Below are 16,721 nucleotides of genomic sequence, written 5' to 3' on the forward strand. Positions count from 1 at the left end.
AGTCTTTTTCTTTTTTTTGTCTTTGGTGAAGCCTGAAGCAAAGACCACTCACAGCACAGCGAGTCAATCAAAAATAGTCTCCATTAGTGATTCTGTGCAGTGAACACCCACATAAAGCATAAACACACACACACACACACACACACACCTGATTTTCAGTCACTTAGGAAGTCACTTCCACACCAAACTCCATAGAGAAAAACAACGATTTTGACATCACGACACAGGAGTTGTTGTTCCACTCCTGTCTCCATCCGCAAAAGGAAGAGATAAAGAAAAGATAAAGTAGAAAATCTTGTCTTAAGATATCGTTGACATAAGCTGATGAAGACTTTATTAGTCCAGTCTTTTGTTAAGTGGCTGAAGTCTCTCTCTCTTTTTTTTTTTTTTTGGTGAAGCCTGAAGCAAAGGCCACTCAATCACCCATCATCAAAATAGTCTCCGTTATTGATTCTGTGCAGTGAACACACACACACACAAAAGCATTAACACACTCACACCACACAGTCTCTTTGCCAAGTCACTCCCTCTCCCACACCAAAGTCCACAGAGAAAATCAGTGTTTTGACGTCACAGCAGTTGTTGATCCACTGCCGCCTGCGTCAGTGACTTAAATAGTGTTATTTAGTGACGTGTGTGTTTTTAAATCCCTCATTCAGATTTACCTGAGTGACACAAACTTGTTAAACGAGCAGCAGCAGACCAACAGCTCCTGTGTCACTTCCTGCTAAAAACGCCTATTTTCTCAATGGAATTTGGTGTGGGAGAGAGAATGATGTACAAACCAACGGAAACTTAAATTTCCACTCACAACCGGGAAAGATTAAGTGGGGAATGTCGTCTTAAGACATCGTTGACTCGAGCTAATGTAGATTTTATGAGTTAATCTTCTTGTTGAGTGGTTGAACCCTGTTTTTCTGGGTGTCCACACACAAGCAGCAAGACCTAATCAAGTGTGGGGAGGAGAGTCCCATCACTGATTATTGATTCTGTTGAACCAGTTTTATTTGCGATGTTGTCTCTGAGACCTGCAGATCTCTCCGTCCATCCGTCCGTCCTCCTCTCCACTGTCCCCCGTCTCCTCCTCCTCCACCTCCCCCTCCTCCTCCTCTCTCTGTAAATCCCAACTTTTTAGTCATTCTTCTCGGGAGTCTCTATCTCTAATGCTGTTATCTACTGGCCCAGTCTGGCCCGAGGTATGGATGCCTGTCTGTAATCCATTTATCAGAGCCGGCCGCCGGGCCTTCTTCCAAATGACAGCTGGCCTTTAGCAATCTCATTATAAAGAGCACCAGGATATAGTATGGAAATATGGAGGGCAGGAGGTGCAGGAGGTGCAGGAGGTGCAGGTGCAGGAGGAGGAGGGAGTCTGGAAATGGACTGAGGAAGAATCTACAGAAATATTACAATTTTCTCGTACTGTAAAACTCATCTCTAAAGGCTTTTGCGCAGAGATTTATGTGAACCTGTATCCAGACTTCACAGAGTTATAATAACACAGAGTTTTGATAACATTAACCTTTTATTCGTCTCACAATGGGGGGGATTTACATTGTTACAGCAGCAAAGACAGTCAGGTAACAAATAAATACAATAGAATTTATAAATTATATATTTATAATCATTTTCTTGATCTATTCACTTGATCATGTTCTATAAACTGAAAGGAAACATCTTTGTTTGTCACAGATCTACACAAAATATCACACACTGATCATTTTAAATGATTCATTCAAATGAGAATAATATTGTAAAAATGACCATTCTCAAATCAATCTGTCAAAGTAATCGCAATTATTTGTTTAAAAAATCATTCAGCCCTTATATTGACATTAAGTAATAACTAAAAAAAATACAATATAAATAGGTATGAGGTTGATATTTACAGTGTAAACACTGTCAGTATTTATGAGTCATAGATTAAAAAGAGATTTACCACAGAATACGATGAACTATTGTGTATATGAACTATTGTGAATATGAACTATTGTGTTTTTTTATACTGCAAATATAACAATTTTACATATTACATGTATTAATTCATATAAATCTAATTATTTGCAATAAAAATATTCAATTACAGCTTTTGCAATTTGTTTTATGTTGGAAAATTATAAATTGTTCTCTGAGGACTCACTGGTCCTGACAAGGTCAGTGTTTATGACAGAAAGAATAAAGGGTCCTAAAGAGGCAACAAATACAGGAACACACTGCTTTGATCCAAGGTGAGGACGGAGCTCCGCCCTCTTTCTGCATTTACACACACACACACACACACACACACGCGTGTGTGTGTGTGTGTGTATCCCCCTCTGAGCTGCTGTACCTCCCCACTGTGTTCACTCTTGTACACACACACACACACACACACACACACTCACACTCAAAAGAGGTTATTTTGGGGTTGAATGAAGGGACACACACACACACACACACACACACACACACACACACACACACACACACACACACACACAGACTGCGCTGTGACTAAAGGCCTTAAGCTGGACAATAAGACATGTGCCAGAGTGTGTAGTCACAGCGCAGTCCGTGTGTGTGATGGTTAATACCAGGACAATGGACGTGTGCCTGTTCAGTTGTTATCAGCTCACTGGAGACTCACGCCTGCTGTTTCCTGTTAACCACCTTTCACTGTGAAAAGACATGAAAAAGATATAAAAAAAAAGACCCACACACACTCCTTGTTCAGTGTCTGATGAAAGAAAACACACACACACACACACACAGATGTGTAGTATCTTCAGGTCCTTTCAAAATAAAAGTGTCTGACTCAGACACAAGGAAAATGTCTCTCTGGACACTTTTCCATCCAAAGTTAATATGTTAATTGTTTTAAAATGAGGTTTCTAATATTTTGGGATTCTGGGGGCGTGTCCAACATACACACACACACACACACGTACACACTTTAGTCTCAGGATGGGACGATATTAGTCTGATACAGTCATTTTAGATTATTTATGAACGTATGAAGCTGTTAACGACACATTTGTCAAAGACATAGTTCTCCAGCTGTGTCACAAATAATGTTCTCCCCAAAAGGAAGAAACAAACCGCACCAAAAAAATAAGATGATTGGATTCTACATTGATTTTGACCAGTATCGGACTGATACCGACACTGACCGATACCAAATCCCATCCCTACTTTAGTCGGGACCACTCCATTGTTGTTGTTTTTCAGTGTGTGAAGAGGAGAAATGAATCTTCTTTATTGGGTGAAGGTCTCACTGTTGTGTTAAAAATCGACTCATTTACTCGTCTCTGTCTCTGCACCAGGTTGTCTGTCCAACCTTCCGCCGAACGCCAAGAAGATCTCCAACTCCTACGAGGAGCGCCGCAAACAGGCCACCGCCATCGTGCTGCTGGGCGTCATCGGGGCAGAGTTTGGCGCCGAGATCGAGCCGCCCAAGGGTCTGACGCGGGCGCGCACCGGTGGACAGGCTCCCGAGGGCTTCGGCCTGACGAGCGGAGGGTCGTCCAACTACTCACTGGCCAGACACACATGTAAGTGTAGATTGGAGATTTGTCTGGAGAGGCTGAAACACTATTAACTGGGTTTGAAAATATAATGTTCTTCATAAAACTGAAGATTAGAAGCGTAGAAAAGCTGGGGAATAAACCTTCTGGGCATCGGTATTGACCCAACAACCTGAAACTGGGAGGGGTGAACGATCTGCATGGTTCAATTTCACAGCTCTCTAGACCGGTATCAGACTAGAACCTGGTTAAACACCTGGTTCAACACCTGGTTCAACACCTGGTTCAACACCTGGTTTCAACACCTGGTTCAACACTTGGTTCAACACCTGGTTCAACACCTGGTTCAACACCTGGTTCAACACCTGGTTAAACACCTGGTTAAACACCTGGTTCTTCCCACTAGTTAGTCAGAACTGAAGAAGCCTCTTGGACGAGAGGGTGAAATGTCTTCAAATCAACTCGAGCAAGTCCAGTCGCCCACGGCTAAACTGCTAAAGACGATTATGTCATTCCTTGCTTTATGTTAACTTGACTTGCAGATAACTAGCAGTCGCCTAGTAACAGTGTTCTCACGACTTGTCTCACGACTTGTCTCACGACTTGTCTCACGACTTGTCTCACGACTTGTCTCACGACTTGTCTCACGACTTGTCTCACGACTTGTCTCACGACTGAGTTGAATCCTTGTGGAAAGTGTTTAAATCGTGAAAAGTAGGAGGTAATTATCTCGTGAATTTAAATACAAACCAATGACGTTGCCCCCTAATGGACATTTAAGAGAATCCAGGTGTCAGGCACTTGTGCAGTATCTTCACATTCTTGATGTTTGGACTAAACTCTGAGGACAGCAGCTCAACCCTCTGAGACCCTTCAGCACCTTGAGTTCCTTGTGTTTTCTATTTCTATATTCTCACAAACATATTTGACATTTTGGTTATATGTCATTAAAGCGTCGACACTGTGCTCTTTGGAGGAGCCCGGTGAAAGTCGCTGGTTGTGGAACACACAGCAGTAGCCGGAGTGGAGCTGATATTGTTATTGATTTTTCCCTCTCTTTGTGCCCCCCTTTTATTTTTCTATAATCTTGTTTCACCTTTTAATTTTCCTGCTCCAATGCTTGGCTCCGCACTGCGCCGCCATTCTTCCACACTCTTCAGGAAAAACCCTGCCTGTGCTCCAGCTTTGGGTTCTGACGGTCGGACTCTCCAAGCTTAGCTTTGAATCGTCACCTTTTGTTTTGGACAGATTGTTATTGACATTTTAAGGTCCCTCATAACGTTGATGATCTCTGACCCCGTGACCGGCCTCGTTCATTAAGTCACCGCTAAGAAAATCTATTGCACAAAAAGTACATGTTTATTCGAGTTTCCCAAACTTTCTATACTTGAACCCACTTTTTAAAGAACCCTCTCATCCACCTGGATTTATTTGCTGTAGAATTGTTATTCAACTGTTTAGGAATTACGGTACTGAGACGCTGACGCGCTGGTGAATCTCGTCTGTAATTGGACGGTCGTTCCGCGGAAGTCCTGAGGGCTGCCGTAATGACAAGTATATGCACACAAAGCTCTATTTCTCTGCTTTCTGGTTGAGATGGTGCTACGGTAATGAGAAGTACGCATGCCAAGTCCTTTCGGCGACGAAAATATTTTAACAGAAGGGATAAAGACGGCAAACAGTTGTCACCCAAAATCATAATAATTTGCGATTCGTAATTTGTGCCATTAGCCATAAGTGTAACTAAGCTAATATAGTTTTTAAGTAGTAAACTACTTATTTTTTGGTAATTAAAAGAAACATTTTATTTTGGGCATGTCATTTTAAACATTTACACATAAACTTTTACTAAATAAAGTAAAAGTTAGGAAAATTGTGTGCAAATTAATTTGGGGACCCAAAAACAATCTCCCGCGACCCATCTGTGGGTCCCGACCCAGTGTTTAGAGAATATGTGTGTTAGGTCAGAGTCCAAGGAATGTTGTGATTTTCACATATACATACTAACAATTTCCCCTTTTACCATTTATTGTTATCCCGATGATGGAAAGATTCACAATTTTCACTCTAATTTATCGCGATGAAATTGTGTTTTTGTGCACTTTATCGTAGGAGCTTCAGCAGCATAAATGGAAGTTAAGTGTCCGAAGAAAGACGATGATGAAAAGAATGTAACATTTTACATCATTATTAACATGATCAAGTGTGTACGTGTGTGTGTGTGTGTGATGAAACCTAAAACCAGGAATACTCAGAACGTGTCACGATTATTGTGCCTGAAATCTAAAAGATAATGCTTTAATATTCACTCCGTTCCTGCTTTAACTCCCAGTTTCATTCGCTTACTTTATTAAGAACCTGTGTTTGTAAAAAATGAAATTATAAATAGACGCTCGGAACCTGAACCTTGCTCCTTCAAAATTCTCAACTATAAGTCAGACAAAAGTATAAAGTTCAGCGCTGGATTTGAGCTGAGGGGTAGAGATGGAATTGATTTTCGTCCGCCAAGCTTGACACCTTAAGGAGCTTGGCCCTGACTCTCACACACACACACACACACACGCACACACGCACACACACACACACAGGCGGTGCCACAGTGTGCCTGCAGCGTTGGACCTTGGTGGGCATCAAACCTGCACTAAGCAGAGCTGTTCTTCCGTCCTGCTGCTCCCGAGCTCTGATTGGCCGCCTCTGGGGGCATCCGCCCGGTGACAGAGCCTGTGCACTCACTGATAGGCCGTGGAGCATGTTACTGCTTAGCTGGACTGGTACACAGCGGTCCAGCTCACCTGTGTGGACTCACCGCGCTCACACACACACACACACACACACACACACACACACACACACACACACACACACACACCCCAACCCCTGTGTCATCAGATGAAAAACTCAAACTCAAGATTTAATTGATCCCCTTAAACTTTGCTTGTTTTATAATCTTTAAAAGTCAAGTATTCAAATAAAGATTACTGTTTTCTTAAAGCCTTTATTTTGGTAGCCGCTCTCCCCCGTTGCATTTGAGTAGCATCGGAAATGTTGTCGTTTATTACCTCTTCATTTTCACAGCTTCGTAACTTGGTGTGTGTTGGCTGCACTAAGTGAGTTTGATTCACAGAAATATCACAAAACTACTTTGATTACTTTGTACCTTGAAGCCCTGCTAAGTGAAGACGTTAACAAGTACGATTCCCCAGCAGAAACATCATGATGCACTAAGTAGTATCAGAGAAATGTAGTACACGGTGTATATTTTTGAATATTCCGGAGTGCAACAAGTGTTTTTCTACCTCTGCTTGTGAGCAAAGACATTTGGTTTTCGCACCATTTTTCTGAACATGATACCTCAAGAACGTCTAGTGTGAATCCTTTGAAATTTTGCGGTTTAGATTGTGGTCAAAGGTTCAAATATTTTGAAGTGTGGGGATCAAACAGCAGGCGAACAACCACCTGGCAGTGATTCTTGTTGGAGTTCCTACCTCAGAGGAGATGAGAGGAAGAATCCAGGAGGAACTGTGAACCGTGTTTAGGAACTTTTAAGGTGCGTTGAGGTGGATTGAACCGTTCCATTCTTTGGCACCCTTCCCTTGGGATATCAGAGTACGATCAGGTACGATCAGGGTCCCTTGGTGTTACTTCATCTCAGTCATCGCAGTCTATTCTCGTACAGATCTTGACGTGTAGTTGTTGAGACAAACGGAGCAGAACAAAACAAAGAGCTGCTGGATGTCCTCCTTTGTTGTCTGCTGTATCGCGTTCCATGTCGTCGTTCATTGACGTCGCACCGTCACGGTGTGGCGTCACACTACGCGACGATAGGGCACGGCCCTCACCCCGTCACCTACCAAGTAAAGGTTCTGTTCTGAGTTGAAGCTCAAGCCTGACTTTACCAAACTGACGTGAGTGAACCTTTAAGTGGTTTTATTACTGAGCCTCAAACTGCCTGTGGTGCAGAACTTCACTTATCTTCTACTGTTCCTCACTTGTTTGGCTTTTTTGTTGTGGTCTTTTGTCTACTCTCATACAGTTTGTTGTTTTTCTCCCCCCCTCCCCCTCCTCTCCTCTTGCTATTATGAAATTGAAAGATGGATCGGTGTTGTTGGCATACAGCAGCAGCATGTGATGAATGAGAGCTGTCCACCCAGGGAGAGCGTGGGGGGGGGTACAGTAGTCTATACAGCAGAGTATAGATTGATGTTTTCATATCGCGAGGAGGGAAATGTAGGGGAGACGGAGGCAGGAGATTGAGCCTAAGGACGGAGGGACGGGTGATGACAGAGGGACCAGAAGATGTGGATGGACAGGACACTGTCGCGGGACAGGAAACTGTCAAGGCCTGTTCAACCCACACTGGTGTTTTAAAAACATTCAAGGGAGCAGATGTTTGTAGCGTTGACAAGAGGAGTGGACCTTGAGGTGGTTAGCTTTGCTGGGTAGCTTACATTATAAAGTTAATCATTTGCAAATGATCACCAACTCCCTAATTTCCCAGTTACGAGTAGGAAGTTTCATGCAGAGTTTGCAAATCAAGATTGCAACTCTTACTACTGTGTAGTTCCATCTTTTTTGTGTCCACTTAAATAAGTCATGCACACAGTGCTGTCCTTCAGAAGCTAAGCTGCTATGTTTCCATGATAAAAATAAATATATTTTGGTCAAAAATCACAACATTCCTTTGAAAATGTCCATCAACTACCAACTAGCAAACTGTCTATGCAAATGCTAGCTATAACGCTAACATCAACCACTGATATAACCTGACTTGTGAAGAGTTTCTGTGGAAACTGCAATGAGACAAGCGAGCGTTAGCATCATTTAGCCACATCTTAGACTTAAATGTTTGGGTCTAGCTTTTTGGGGCGAGGGCCCTATCGTGACTGTGTGCAGTCCTAGTTTATTCTTTGTATATTGATTATTTTATATCATAGTGTAGTACTTGTGATTTCCCCCAGTGTGCGATCAATAAAGTCAAATCTAATCTAAGATAGTTAGCCAAAAACAGGCTAAATGGTACAATAGCTGGTTGCCAGTTAGCCTTTGACAGAATATCTCATTGGATACTGTGATTTTTCACCAAATACTTTGTTCTTACACTCAAAAAAACATGACTATAAAACATTTAAGAACATTTTTTTATCGTGTTAACACATAAAACCTAGCGTCCTCCGCTCACATACTGGCTCTCACTCTCCCTGTTTTTGTAATTTCCTTCTTTCTTTGCAGCCAGTCTGATCCAGCTCTCATCCACTAACCAAGTCCCCAATATTGATTTACCTTCAACATTCATTTAAGCTCTCTCACACACACACACACACACACACACACACACACACACACACGCATGCACACACCCGCACACACACACACACACACACACACACACACAGTAGGAAGGGAAGGAGCAGAGGAAGTAGTGAGCCTGTTAGTGGTCGACCTAGCCTGGTAAAAAATTAGACGTCACCAATCTGTCATTGTTTCACAGCCTCGGCTTCTCCTCTGGTCTTCCTCCTCCTCCTCCTCCTCGTCCAGCCTTAATCACCCTGTGTGTGTGTTAATGTGACGTGTTTACTGCTCTAACTCACAGCTCATTATCGCCGACTGATGCTTTGTCAATAGCTTGTTGGTTCATTTGGGCTCCGTCGGGCCTTTAAATAAAGATGTCCGGCAATGAGAAATGGAGTCCACACACACACACACCACACACACAGACACAGGAGTGGGGGGGAGGGGCTGTAAATTTGTATCTCGATCCAGCCAATTACAGCGCGGCTTGTTAACGGCCAGCGTTAATTGTCCGGGGAGAAATTTATGACGATGAAGGTTTCGTTAGACGTGCACTCTCCTGTCCGCCCACAGTCAGAGTCACTGTCAATCAACGGTGTTGACCTTTAACCTTGTGACCCCCCGTTTCTAAAGCTCAGTTTATATTTTTGCATTCTTTAATTCTGACTTAAGTGACCTTTGACTCCCATCTCAAACATAGCAGTTGTTTTAAAATGGCTGAAACACTGTTTTATTGATTATTAGTTGCATCATAGTTCTCTTTATTATAAATTGATCACTTGTGTCCAAACTAATAATAATAATCCAATTGTTTTCAGTTGTTTTGAATGTTTCCATAGATGCATGAAGCTTAAATAGATTTCTGGATTTCTGAGGCAAATTTTTGTGAAATTATGGATTTGATCAAATAAATTTGATAACTTTAAAATTCAAAATCAATGTCACCGCCCACCGATGGTTATTTAATTAACTCACGAGGGACCTGGAGAGTCCCAACTCTACTGTTTAAATGTGTAAATAAGAAAATGTTTTGATATTAATTCATTTTGATAACTATTATCATTAATTACATGGTCATTTTGTATTTTTCATACAAGAGTTACAGTTCAGAGTGCCTTTAATACATAACGCGCATTAATGACACAGAATGAATAAAAGTGTTTAAATAATATGATAGAAAACTAATATATAATAGTTATAATTGTGCTTTTTATAGGAAAATTACACGGAATGAATAGAAGTTTGTTCTAATTTTGTTTGATAATATGATATAAAACCTTTAAATACACCAACTATTTTTATGTAAACAGACGATCGTAAAAGATAAATCTAAGTCTTGTTTTTTGTTTTGCTCACATCAAGGCTTTTTTATGCAGCTTTTATAAGAAGAACATTGATATATTAGTAATTTATAAGTGATGTGAAGTCATGTTGTGTGCAGAGCTTTTTAAATGCGACTTAAAATCGTTGATTATTGGAAACAAAAGGTGTGATTTTATAAAATTTTTTGGGAGGATTGTTTTGAAAAACAACAAAAATGACAAACAACTACAATAAGAGAGTTTATTTAAGGAGGAAAAAAAGCCTTTTATTTGGGTTATAAATAATTATACAAGATGTACTAATGCTACACTGTGTTAGTGAATATTTTAATGAGAAAAATCAAACAGTATAATTGATCATTGATCGTGTGTGCAGTGTTTTTTTTTACGATTTGTCCTTGATTTGTAATAACGATTAGTCAGGGGTTAAAGGTCACGTCACTGCTGCTATTTACCCGCCACTGTTTGCATGTGTACATGTACATATATACATACACATACATATATTGATGCATGTAACAAATAAAACTATGGTTGATCTGACCTGGTGCCCATGTTTACATACCCTCACCACACTGATCATGGGCTGAGGGTCAAAGGTCACCAGCTTGTCACTGGCTTCACTCCGCCAACATGCTAACAGCTAAGCATCTCAGAGATGCTAACACGGTTATCTTCCATCTCTATATCGTTCCTATAAATGTGTGTGTGTGTGTAGATATAAACCAATCAGGAAGGGGGGTTTAAATCCAGCCGATGATAAAATAGCAGCAGATCCAGATGATGATGAGATTATCTGTGTGTGTGTGTGTGTCTGTGGAGACACGAGGACCTTCAGAGCCACCACAAGATCATAAATACTTCAGCGCATTTGATTTGGATTATATTTTTTATTTTATTAAATTACATGTTTCATGTCATGTAATGACTCTTTAACATTAAGATTTAAAGTCAATTGAACGTCCTTATTGATCCGTGCGTGTGTGTGTGTGTGTGTAAGATCAACGATGATATAAATCTGCTTCTGTAAACGGGTTTAACTTTAAAGGCGCAGTACGTAATAATGTTTGAGCTTCACTCGTCGTTGGCAGTTGAGCCGGCATGTCTACGGTGGCCTGGAAGTGCAAACCATTATTACAAAACATGAAATACTTTTACAAATCCCACAGGATAGGACAGGAAATGGCGGTCAGTTCATTAAAACGTTTATCTTTATTTTATAGAATTAATTCATACAGTGAAGGTTATGGTAAAAGTTTGATATAAGACGTCGTTAAAAAGACAAAGTCAGTGGCTCTTATTTTGAAAGCCAGGTTTCCTTAAGATGTGTGGCTTTAGTTCATTTGTTTTGGGATTTGTAATAAAAGTTTTGTAACAATGGTTTTTACTTCCAGGCCACCGTACTTTGTCAGTACCTAAACTCGTGCCATTAAATACATTATTAGTCTGTTAACAATAAAACCAGACATGTAACATACAGTATGTAATGTATGGATCAAGTTACTTATGAGTCCAGGAAGAGAAACGGCCAAGTCTGAGTCACATCAGAACATTTTCACAATTACAGCCCAAAACTAACCCAAGCCCATTATTAATTTAATATTAATTAATGATTCCGTTTAAGAGATTTATTTTTCAGCTCCTTAAATGTGAATATTTCCTGGTATCTTTGCTCCGTGTGTGTGTGTGTGTGTGTGTGTGTGTGTGTGTGTGTGTGTGTGTGTGTGTGTGTGTGTGTGTGAAGAATCTGCTAAAAGCTGCAGAGACCCAGTGAGAGGGGGTGGGTTCATATGTTTGAACGGAGGAGGAGAAGGAGGAGTTATCGAGAAATGGGGGACATTTTCTGGAGATTTGATGGTCAGTGCGTCCCCACAGAGACTGGCTCAAATGTCAGGTCAGCTCTGAGGTGACCTCCCTCCCTCCTTCCCTCCCCCTATATGACTCTCTACATCCTTTGTGTGTGTGTGTGTTTCCAGCACAAGTCAAATCTTATCATTTCACAATTTTTAACTTAATCATTAAAACCTATATATATAATCTAGTATTTTTCCTTATAAGAGCACAGATAATAGTTTTCTCCATTGAAAATGTCTATGTTAAAAAAGGCTGCCATGTTGCTGTAATGGGCGTGGCTTATTTCATCTCTCTATCATCTTTTAACCCTTTCACACCGAGCATACGCTGCATCAGCGTAATTATGCAACGGTTTGTGCTGTCGGTAAAAAACCAGAGAACCAGTGTTTCTTTGTCACCAGAGAGAAGACACTGTTGTACATAAGTTTCCATTTTTGTAGCATTTTTGCTCAATGAGACGGAAAACTCAATTTGAAATGTGTTCATATTTCAAATTTAACACACAAAAAATAACCCTTTTAGTTATTTTTCTTCATTCTAAATTGTTAAAACACTGTTTTAACATGACAGTACATTTTTAAACGACTGCCAGATATTGAAAGTTATTCTGGAAAAATGGCTAAATAAAGCGGTTAACTCACAGAATCATTTTTTCTGCTTCCCTTTTATGGTTAAAATAAGTATCCAGACGGACATTTTGAGGCTTGTTAAAGAGTTCATTTACTTTCTCGATTAATCTGTAAATTGTTTGGTCCTAGGGGTTCAACAATTCCTCGATTAATCGATTATTAATCAATTACTAAATTCATTCATTAAGTATTTTGAGTGTTTTTAAGGAATTAAAATGAGTTTTTCTGATTTTTCTCCTCCTTTAAATGTGAATATTGTCTGGTTTCTTTGCTCCATAATAACAGAGAAGTCCATAAAACTGAATATTTTTGGGACAAAACAAGACATTTGGACCACATACTGTAGGGCTGCAACTAAAGATTATTTTCATAATCGAGTCTGTTGATTGTTGATCAGTGTTTCTCAAACCTGGAAAGGACGTTCTTAAGTGTCCAAAAAATATTGAGTTTTATGGATGGACATAGGCTGGAGTATTTGATGTCGTCATCGGACACAAAAAAGAAAATATTCACATTTAAGAAGCTGTAAAGGTGACACCGAGCTCCTGTGGTTGTGATAGTTCTGTGTCACTGTTTCCAGGTAAGGCCCTGACCTTCCTGCTGCTGCAGCCCCCCAGCCCCAAGCTGCCCCCCCACAGCACCATCCGCCGCACCGCCATCGATCTGATCGGCCGAGGCTTCACCGTGTGGGAGCCGTACATGGACGTGTCGGCCGTGCTCATGGGACTCTTGGAGCTGTGTGCCGACGCAGAGAAGCAGCTGGCCAAGTGAGTCCACGCTCACACACACACACACATATGCATATGCAAGCGCACACACACGTGCACGCACACAAACACACAGAATGTCACATCCTGAAAAGAATCAATTAAAGCTCACGTCTCACCTTTTATCTTATGCGTTAGATTCCTCTTCATGTGCTGATAATCATCAATAAATGAAGTTATCTGAAAATAAATAAATAAGAATTCAACCAATTCCCGCGTTATGGGGGGGGGGAGCTTTAAAGACAAGGTGTGTGTGTGTCGGGATGTGTCACGTGTAGCTTTTCCACAGGTTACTGAGCTTTATTTTTTATCCAAGTTAGATTCATGAACTGAAACTTTGTGTCTGTGCACGACCTGCATTTATATAAACTTCCAGACGACGAACACACGTGAGGACACATTTGTGCTCAGAATAAAGTTTTAAATGTGTTACAAAAAAAGTTACTTGTGTAACAATTTAAGTTTTATAGCTTTTGCAAAAACATTGCTTTCCTTACAAAAATCATGTTACTAACATTACAAAAAATTGACTTCTGTTAAAAAAACATTTTAAAAATAAATATTACAATTTCTTTTTACTTGAGTTACAAAAGCCATGTCACTATGAAATTGCAAAAAACATAACTTATGTTACAAAAACATTAGTCATGATACAAATAAAAGGTAACAAAATCACAAATTATGTTACAAATACATGTCAAAAATGTTAAAAAACACAAGTTATGTTAAAAAAACATGATAAAAATGCTAAAAAAACATAACTTATGTTACAAAAACATTACTCATGATACAAATAAAAGGTAACAAAAACACAAGTTATGTTAAAAAAACATGATAAAAATGCTAAAAAAAACATAACTTATGTTACAAAAACATTACTCATGATACAAATAAAAGGTAACAAAAACACAAGTTATGTTAAAAAAACATGATAAAAATGCTAAAAAAAACATAACTTATGCTACAAAAAAAGACTGGTTATGTTACAGGCATATTTTATTAAGATTACAGAAACATACTTGTTATGAAAACCATGTAACAATGTTAAAAAAAAAACTTGACTTCCACTGTTTTTGTGGGGCGGAGCTTTTGCTGAGAGTGAAGACAGGCGGAGGCTGTTACTGTCATTTCTGCTCAGGAACTCTGAGACGCTCACACACACACACACACACACACACACACACGCACACACACACTCACAGAGAAACACTTAGGTATTGTAGAGCTGACACACTGAGTTACAGCAGCCGAGCTGTAACCTGATTTCAGGACATTATGATGATGTAACAATGTCTGTGTTGCTTTGACGTGTGTGTGTGTGTGTGTGTGTGTGTTAATGTCGTATTATGGCCTGTTTACATTAGCAGCAGCTTTAGCTGCTTTAAGGAGAACTCCAAGCAAACACATTGTCCTCCTCCTCCAGAGGAATCTGCTGATTAATGTCAGTGTGTGTGTGTGTGTGTGTGAGTGAGGGGGGCGGAGCCTGTAGACCGACCACAGTGTCAGTCAGCAGACATTAGCATAGCACAGATATTGACTTCACGTTTACGGTGGAGGAAATGTTCGACCACAGACGATGGCAGCGGCAGCAGTGAGGAGGTCAAAGGTCATGGCCGCCTTTATATACAACCACAATGAGCTTGTGGTTATTGGAGAGTTATTGTGGAGATTTACACAAGTGTCACAGTCACAGGTCATTTACTGTGTGTGCTGTTATGTTTTGTTACATACAAAAATAATATCCTCCTCGTCCGCCGTTTACGACATTATTCCGGCGCGGTAAAAACTTTCTTCATTTCTCCAAAATAAAATCCTTTTTTTATTTAAAGTGTTCCTTTTTTTTTTTTTTTCCTACCAAAAAATCACAAGAAATTATCATATTTAGGAGAATACGAGTGACAGCCTTGTGACTGTGGCAGGTCATGTGACCCCTGCTGGCCTCAGCCCGTCACTGCATCTGTCAGCATCTCAGTCTGTAAACAGTCAGTGTCGTGTTTTTGTGCAGCAGTGAATCGTCGTCACATGACCCGGGGGTTTTCACTCCTCCCTCACACACGAAAATCAATACGTGTGTGTGTGTGTGTCTGTGTGTGTCTCAGTATTGACTGGATAATGTCAGCGTGATATTGGCTGTGAATGCAGCCATGTTGCCAGGTTTACACACACTGAACGGTGTGGGTGTGTGTGTGTGTGTGTGTGTGTGTGTGTGTGTGTTTAGTTACTTTAAAGCACTTTATTATTATTAGCCCTGTGTGTGTGATGTACTGATGTCCTGAAATATTATTCACTATTGTGTAGATATATTCATATTTTTATGGATTAAATGAAATACAGAAATACAGACGTGTAATATTATTATGTGGACCGTTCAGTTTGGACACATAAAGGCATAGGTCGGGTTTATTTCACATTTAGAGCCTTTTCCGACTAGAAACTGACGTTTGTGTGCAGCTCACTTTCTGCACCAAACTCCATTGAGAAAATCAGCGATTTTACGTCACAGCACACAGGAGTTGTTGATCCACTGCTGCCTCCATGACTAAGTTAAAATGTGTTATTTTGTTAGTTCAGTGTGTGAAATCCTTCATTCTAATTTACCTCAGTGATATAAATTTACCAAACGCGGCGGCAGCAGACCAGCAGCTCCTGTTTCCCTGGGAGCTTAAATCGCTGATTTTCTCTATGGGCTTTGGTGTGGGAGAGTGACGGGTTTACAAATCAACATAAAGTTGAGTTTCCTGTTAAAAAAAGGCAGCGTAACAGTGAGATAAAGCAGCAAACACACTTTTATTGTGTTTTATATTGTACACGTCATACAGTAGTCTGGCTGTGGCGCTGGTTCTCGGGGCAGGGGGCGCTCACACCACCAACAATGACTGCACATCAGTACATCACACAACAGCACTACAAAAAACTATCACTTTAATTAATACAATGTAAAGAAAGCACAAATAAATCAGACTTTTTTGTAGCTTTTCGTTGATGGAACCACTGGCCCCTGTGTGTGTGTGTGTGTGTGTGTAATGATAATCCCGCTGATTTCATTACATGTTCTAAATGTCGGCCGTTAACCTCGCTGCTTCTCGGCACAATTAGCTCTCCCTCGCTCCCTCCTCTCCCGACTGCCTTATATCAACACGCTGACTGTTTCCAATTACAGCCGCCTCTCTAAATGAAATTAAACATTTCAATAGCGCTGATATATTGGCAATATATTACCGGTATTAATTACAGGATCTGGCGGCGTGATCTGTAATCAGAGGAGATGAATCGTCCGGTCGCCCATCACTCCTTCCCTCCCTCTCTCTCTCCCCAGAGTCATTTGTTAACAAGGTGGCCTTGCTCGGCCTTCATCCTCTC

At 40.5% G+C, this 16,721-nt stretch overlaps 1 protein-coding gene across 3 annotated transcripts in view; it reads left to right on the top strand.

Moving 5' to 3' along the window:
- LOC131445912 (WD repeat-containing protein 7) overlaps nt 1-16,721 on the top strand; it is a 79,216-nt gene that overhangs the window by 48,307 nt on the left and 14,188 nt on the right. For all 3 annotated transcript variants that reach the window (XM_058616667.1, XM_058616670.1, XM_058616669.1), the window contains 2 exons: nt 3,300-3,527; nt 13,175-13,361. In XM_058616667.1, the coding sequence (XP_058472650.1) occupies nt 3,300-3,527; nt 13,175-13,361 (415 nt within the window). The remainder of the gene's footprint in view (nt 1-3,299; nt 3,528-13,174; nt 13,362-16,721) is intronic.

The sequence above is a fragment of the Solea solea genome, chromosome 19, assembly GCF_958295425.1.
Source record: "Solea solea chromosome 19, fSolSol10.1, whole genome shotgun sequence".
Taxonomy (NCBI): domain Eukaryota; kingdom Metazoa; phylum Chordata; class Actinopteri; order Pleuronectiformes; family Soleidae; genus Solea; species Solea solea.